Source organism: Salmo salar, unplaced genomic scaffold (genome assembly GCF_965601325.2).
Source record: "Salmo salar unplaced genomic scaffold, fSalSal1 ptg000712l, whole genome shotgun sequence".
Classification (NCBI taxonomy): domain Eukaryota; kingdom Metazoa; phylum Chordata; class Actinopteri; order Salmoniformes; family Salmonidae; genus Salmo; species Salmo salar.
In genome coordinates, this window is record NW_027675472.1 from 425042 (window position 1) to 432000 (window position 6959).

The following is a 6959-nucleotide window of genomic DNA, read 5'->3' on the forward strand; positions in this document are numbered from 1 at the left end:
GAGCTAGACGGGCTAACGAGCTAGACGTGCTAACGAGCTAGACGTGCTAACGAGCTAGACGTGCTAACGAGCTAGACGGGCTAACGAGCTAGACGTGCTAACGAGCTAGACGTACTAAAGTCCAACCTCAAAACATAAATGGAAAAACCAAAGCCTGTAACACCTTAAGACAACAAATATATCCTATATTTTTGTTGGACAAGTTTGCTCACCACCAACAGAAAACAACTTCCATTTCACATTATAATCAACCACAATGATTCACCTTCTACAATATAAACATGGTGTCTACTGGCTGTCAACAATTAAAAACAAGAAAAAAACACGTATTTCTAAATAATAATATACAATAGGATTATTTGTTTCTCCTTTTTCTTTCTATAGAATCCTAAATCCCACTAGCTTCTAGAACTCTCGTCTTCCTACAACTCACTAGCTTCTAGAACTCTCGTCTTCCTAAAACTCACTAGCTTCTAGAACTCTCGTCTTTCTAAATCTCACTAGCTTCTAGAACTCTCGTCTTCCTACAACTCACTAGCTTCTAGAACTCTCGTCTTCCTAAATCCCACTAGCTTCTAGAACTCTCGTCTTCCTAAAACTCACTAGCTTCTAGAACACTCATCTTCCTAAAACTCACTAGATTCTAGAACTCTCCTCTTCCTAAAACTCACTAGATTCTAGAACTCTCATCTTCCTAAAACCCACTAGCTTCTAGAACTCTCGTCCCCTTGGAACGAGCCCAAACAAAACTCATCTCCAATACGGAAAAACGTGCAGTCAAAATAAATTCTGATCCATGGCAACGCACTGCCTAAACACAAAACACAAATCTTATATCCATTTGGGGGGAAATCAGGTTGAACCTGCTCCTGAAACTAACACAACAAAACACATGGAAATGGAGATATATTTTACCTCACTGGTTAGAGGACAACCTGCAGAAGACAGTCAGCTACATTTTGGAGTGATGCATTTAAATGTAGGGGTCACTAAACAAAGGAACATAACACTTATTTGTCATCACTCATCGATATCATGTTGAAATCAATTGTGCGAGAGGAGGGAGATGAGGTTGCACGTCCTGTTAAAACTAACAGCTCAAAAACCACACGGAATCTGGGAATAATGTGTACATCCCTGGTTAGAGGACAACTGGTAGAAAACAGCTGGCTACATTTTGATTCAAGTGGGTCACCAATGCTGTAAATGTAACACAGCTCTTTTTTTGTTAGTCACTTTTTGTTAAATCACATAAATAGTAACTCTTCCATTTCAGAGCCTGGATTTTCCCCCTGAGGCTAATATCCATATCATGTTGAAATCAATAGAACAGGGGACAAACGTTTAGGGTTCTACATTGTGACATCATTAAAATACTCCTACTACAATGTTAAAACATTCTACATTGTGACATCATTAAAATATATTGATATCATTTAACAACTCCTTCATGTATTTTCTGATATTTGATCAGAGGTCTTTTATCAGATTATCTCTGGTCACAGCTATAAGGCTGTGTGTGTTCTCTTGTGTACTGTCAGCTCTCCAGATCGACCAAAACTCTTCCCACAATGATTACAGCTAAAAGGTTTCTCTCCTGTGTGTATTCTCTGGTGCACTGTCAGCTCTCCAGATCGACCAAAACTCTTCCCACATTGATCACAGCTATAAGGTTTCTCTCCTGTGTGTATTCTCTGGTGCACTGTCAGCTCTCCAGATCGACCAAAACTCTTCCCACACTGATCACAGCTAAAAGGTTTCTCTCCTGTGTGTGTTCTCTGGTGTAAAGTCAGAGAGCCAGACTTACTAAAACTCTTCCCACATTGATCACAGCTATAAGGTTTCTCTCCTGTGTGTATTCTCTGGTGCACTGTCAGCTCTCCAGATCGACCATAACTCTTCCCACACTGATCACAGCTAAAAGATTTCTCTCCTGTGTGTGTTCTCTGGTGTAAAGTCAGAGAGCCAGACTTACTAAAACTCTTCCCACATTGATCACAGCTATAAGGTTTCTCTCCTGTGTGTATTCTCTGGTGCACTGTCAGCTCTCCAGATCGACCATAACTCTTCCCACACTGATCACAGCTATAAGATTTCTCTCCTGTGTGTATTCTCTGGTGTAGAGTCAGCGTGCTAGATGCAGCAAAACTCTTCCCACATTGACCACAGCTATAAGGTTTCTCTCCTGTGTGTGTTCTCTGGTGTAAAGTCAGAGAGCCAGACATACTAAAACCCTTCCCACATTGATCACAGCTATAAGGTTTCTCTCCTGTGTGTGTTCTCTGGTGTGATATCAGGCTGGTTGACTGAGTAAACCTCGTCCCACATTGACCACAGCTATAAGATTTCTCTCCTGTGTGGGTTCTCTGGTGTAAAGTCAGAGAGCCAGACTTACTAAAACTCTTCCCACATTGATCACAGCTATAAGGTTTCTCTCCTGTGTGTGTTCTCTGGTGCACTGTCAGATCTCCAGATAGACCAAAACGCTTCCCACACTGATCACAGCTATAAGGTTTCTCTCCTGTGTGCGTTCTCTGGTGTCGAGTGAGAGTGCTAGGTGCAGCAAAACTTTTCCCACATTGACCACAGCTATATGGTTTCTCTCCTGTGTGTGTTCTCTGGTGTAAAGTCAGAGAGCCAGACTTACTAAAACTCTTCCCACATTGATCACAGATATAAGATTTCTCTCCTGTGTGTGTTCTCTGGTGTAATGTCAGCTGGCCAGATTGAACAAAACTCTTCCCACATTGACCACAGCTATAAGATGTCTCTCCTGTGTGGATTCTCTGATGAATTTTAATGCCTGATGAGGTGAATCTCTTCCCACAGTCAGAGCAGCAGTGAGTTCTCTTCCCTGTGGATGTCTGCAGGTGTTTATTGAGGTGTTCTGATCTGGAGAGACTCTTCTCTGCCTCGTCAGCATCACGAGGTTGTTGAGGCTCCCCAGAGGATCCAAGATAGTGAAGTATCTCTCCTGTGTGAACAACAAAGTCAGACAGATGATTTAAAGGCCCACAACAGCAGAAATCCACTGTAAAAGGTGATGCCAACAGCGTAGCCATGATGTTATACAACAATTGACGTCTGTAATGAATGTTAAAATGATTTAACAATTGTCTTAAAATGAGCAAGAACAGTCATATTTTGTCTTGTTTTCACATTAGTAGTAACATCTAAGATTGTAGGCTAGAAATAAGTTATTCATGTTGTTGAAACTCTAAGCAGTGTGCCAGACGACTTTTGGTCTCCAATATAGGCCCCTTTCTGTGTTTGCTAAAATTGCGGCACGAGGGCGATGCACATGCAATTTGGTTGTAGAAACTCCTCCCTGCTAATGAGGAAACCGATAGTTATGGATGTAGTGTATCTGCTAATGAGGAAACCACTAGTTATGGATGTAGTATATCTGCTAATGAGGAAACCGATAGTTATGGATGTAGTATATCTGCCTGGAGCAAAAATGGTGAGCAAAGATTTTCGTTTTTCACAATGTATTCTGAATGTGAACGGGGAAAAACTCAGGGAAGTAACTTCCATTTCCAGGTTGCTTATGAGTGCATTTCACGCTACTTTGGATTATAATTGTAAAGCTCGCTTGAATGTCCTGCTTAATATAATGTTTGCTACAGTATTAAGAACCGAGTTAATGACCGTATCCATTTGGGTGTTGTCAATAAAGTTATGATTTTTTAAATGTATTTTTAATTACATTTTGTTTTTCACCTTTATTTAAGCAGGTAGGCCAGTTGAGAACAAGTTCTCATTTACAACTGCGACCTGGCCAAGATAAAGCAAAGCAGTGCGACACAAACAATACAGAGTTACACATGGAATAAACAAACGTACAGTCAATAACACAATAGAAAAATCTATATACAGTGTGTGCAAATATCTATATACAGTGTGTGCAAATGGAGTACGGAGGTAAGGCAATAAATAGGCCATAGTAGCGAAGTAATTACAATTTAACAAATGAACACTGGAGTGATAGATGTGCAGATGATGATGTGCAAGTAGAAATACTGGTGTGCAAAAGAGCAAAAAAGTAAATAAAAACATGGGGATGAGGTAGGCAGTTGGATGGACTATTTACAGATGGACTGTGTACAGCTGCAGCGATCGGTAAGCTGCTCAGATAGCTGATGCTTAAAGTTAGTGAGGAAGATATATGTCTCCAACTTCAGCGATTTTTGCAATTCGTTCAAGTCATTGGCAGCAGAGAACTGGAAAGAAATGTGTCCAAAGTAGGTGTTGGCTTTGGTGATGACCAGTGAGATATACCTCTTTGAGTGCGTGCTATGGGTGGGTGTTGCTATGGTGACCTGTGAGCTGAGTGAAGGTGGCCTAGCAAAGACCTATAGATGACCTGGAGCCAGTGGGTTTGGCGACGAATATGTAGAGAAGGCCAGCCAACGAGAGCATACAGGTCGCAGTGGTGGGTGGTATATGGGGATTTGGTGACAAAACGGATGGCACTGTGATAGACTGCATCCAGTTTGCTGAGTAGAGTGTTGGAGGCTATTTTGAAAATGACATCGCCGAAGTCAAGGATCGGCAAGAAAGTCAGTTTAACGAGGGTATGTTTGGCAGCGTGAGTGAAGGAGGCTTTGTTGCGAAATATGAAGCTGATTCTAGATTTCATTTTGGATTGGAAATGCTTAACTTCATCGGGGTAGGGGGCAGTATTTTCATGTCCGGATGAAAAGCATGCCCAGAGTAAACTGCCTGCTACTCAGGCCCAAAAGCTAGAATATGCATATAATTAGTAGATTTGGATAGAAAACACTGAAGTGTCTAAAACGGTTTGAATAATGTCTGTGAGTATAACAGAACTCATATGTCAGGCAAAACCTTAGAAAAATCCAACCAGGAAGTGTGGAAATCTGAGGTTTGTAGTTTTTCAAGTGATTGCCTATCTAACACACAATATACATCCAATATACAGTGTCTATGGGGTCATATTGCACTTCCTAAGGCTTCCACTAGATGTCAACAGTCTTTAGAATGTTGTTTCAGGCTTCTACTGTGAATGGGGAGAGAATAAGAGCTGATTGAGTCAGGTGTCTGGCCGTCAGCCATTATTTTAGTTACGCACGCAGCCATGAGCACAAGCTCAGTTCTCTTTCCTTTATGAAGACAAAGGAATTATCCGGTTGGAATATTTTTGAAGATTTATGATAAAAACATCCTAAAGATTGATTCTACACATCGTTTGACGTGTTTCTACAAACTGTAATATAACTTTTTTGACTTTTCGTCTGGACTTTAGTGCGCGCGCCTTCTGCATTTGGAATAGTGAACCTAACGCGCGAACAAAATGGAGGTATTTGGACATAAACATGAACTTTATCGAACAAAACGTACATGTATTGTGGAACTGGGATTCCTGGGAGTGCATTCCGATGAAAATCATCAAAGGTAAGTGAATATTTATAATGGTATTTCTGACTTCTGTTGACTCCACAACATGGCGGGTATCTGTATGGCTTGTTTTGGTGTCTGAGCGCTGTACTCAGATTATTGCAAAGTGTGCTTTCGCCGTAAAGCTTTTTTGAAATCTGACACAGCGGTTGCATTAAGGAGAAGTATATCTTTAATTCTATGCATAACAGTTGTATATTTTATCAACGTTTATGATGAGTATTTCTGTAAATTGATGTGCTCATTCATCGGGGGTTTTGGAGGCAAAACATTTCTGAACATTACATACCAATGTAAAATGGGGTTTTTGGATATAAATATGAACTTTATCGAGCAAAACATACATATATTGTGTAACATGAAGTCCTATGAGTGCCATCTGATGAAGATCATCAAAGGTTAGTGATTAATTTTAGCTATATTTCTGGTTTTTGTGACGCCTCTCCTTGCTTGGAAAATGGCTGTGTGGTTTTTCTTGTCTAGGTGGTGTCCTAACATAATCTTTCGCCGTAAAGTGTTTTTGAAATCGGACACTGTGGTTGGATTAATGAGAAGTGTACCTTTACAATGGTGTATAATACTTGTATGTGTGAGAAATTTGAATTATGAGATTTTTGTTGTTTTGAATTTGGCGCCCTGCTATTTCAATGGCTGTTGGCGAGGTGTGACGGTAGCGTCCCACCTACCCCAGAGAGGTTTTAACATGCCGGTACATACTGCTGTAATAACATGCAAGCAAATTGTCAGCCAAAATATCGTGTAAGGTAACTTACTTGAAAAGAAATGTCTTTATTACATTGCTTAACATGTTCTTAACATTTGTCATAATTAGTTAAAGCAATGAATTTGTATCGGCTCTCGTTGGACTTCGGCTGCATATTTTCCGCCATTTTCTTCAAATCTGAAAATGATGTGAAGCTACGTCCATTTCCTGAAGAATTGCATTATGGGCCCTAAAGTACTGCGTGTATACGTCATATTTTGGCGAATTTAGTACGACATCCGGGAACTTTTGGCATACTAACTACATCAACGACATCATAACCGCCATCGATAAGAGACATTACTGTGCAGCCGTATTCATCGACCTGGCCAAGGCTTTCGACTCTGTCAATCACCACATTCTTATTGGCAAACTCGACAGCCTTGGTTTCTCAAATGATTGCCTCGCCTGGTTTACCTACTACTTCTCTGATAGAGTTCAGTGTGTCAAATCGGAGGGCCTGTTGTCCGGGCCTCTGGCAGTCTATGGGGGTGCCACAGGGTTCAATTCTCAGGCCGACTCTCTTCTCTGTATACATCAATGATGTCGCTCTTGCTGCTGGTGAGTCTCTGATCCACCTCTACGCAGATGACACCATTCTGTATACTTCTGGCCCCTCTTTGGACACTGTGTTAACCTGTTAGGGCTAGGGGGCAGTATTTACACGGCCGGATAAAAAACGTACCCGATTTAATCTGGTTATTACTACTGCCCAGAAACTAGAATATGCATATAATTATTGGCTTTGGATAGAAAACACCCTACAGTTTCTAAA

At 40.9% G+C, this 6959-nt stretch overlaps 1 protein-coding gene across 1 annotated transcript; it reads right to left on the bottom strand.

Annotated features, from left to right (window-relative positions):
- Positions 1-657: 657 nt before the first annotated feature.
- Positions 658-6399, bottom strand: LOC145877203 (uncharacterized). The gene is made up of 2 exons (XM_082972494.1): positions 6384-6399; positions 658-2974 (listed from the first exon to the last, which is right to left on the bottom strand). The coding sequence occupies exons 1-2, from the start codon at positions 6397-6399 to the stop codon at positions 1506-1508; spliced, it is 1485 nt and encodes a 494-aa protein (XP_082828620.1). The 3' UTR covers positions 658-1505.
- Positions 6400-6959: the final 560 nt, after the last annotated feature.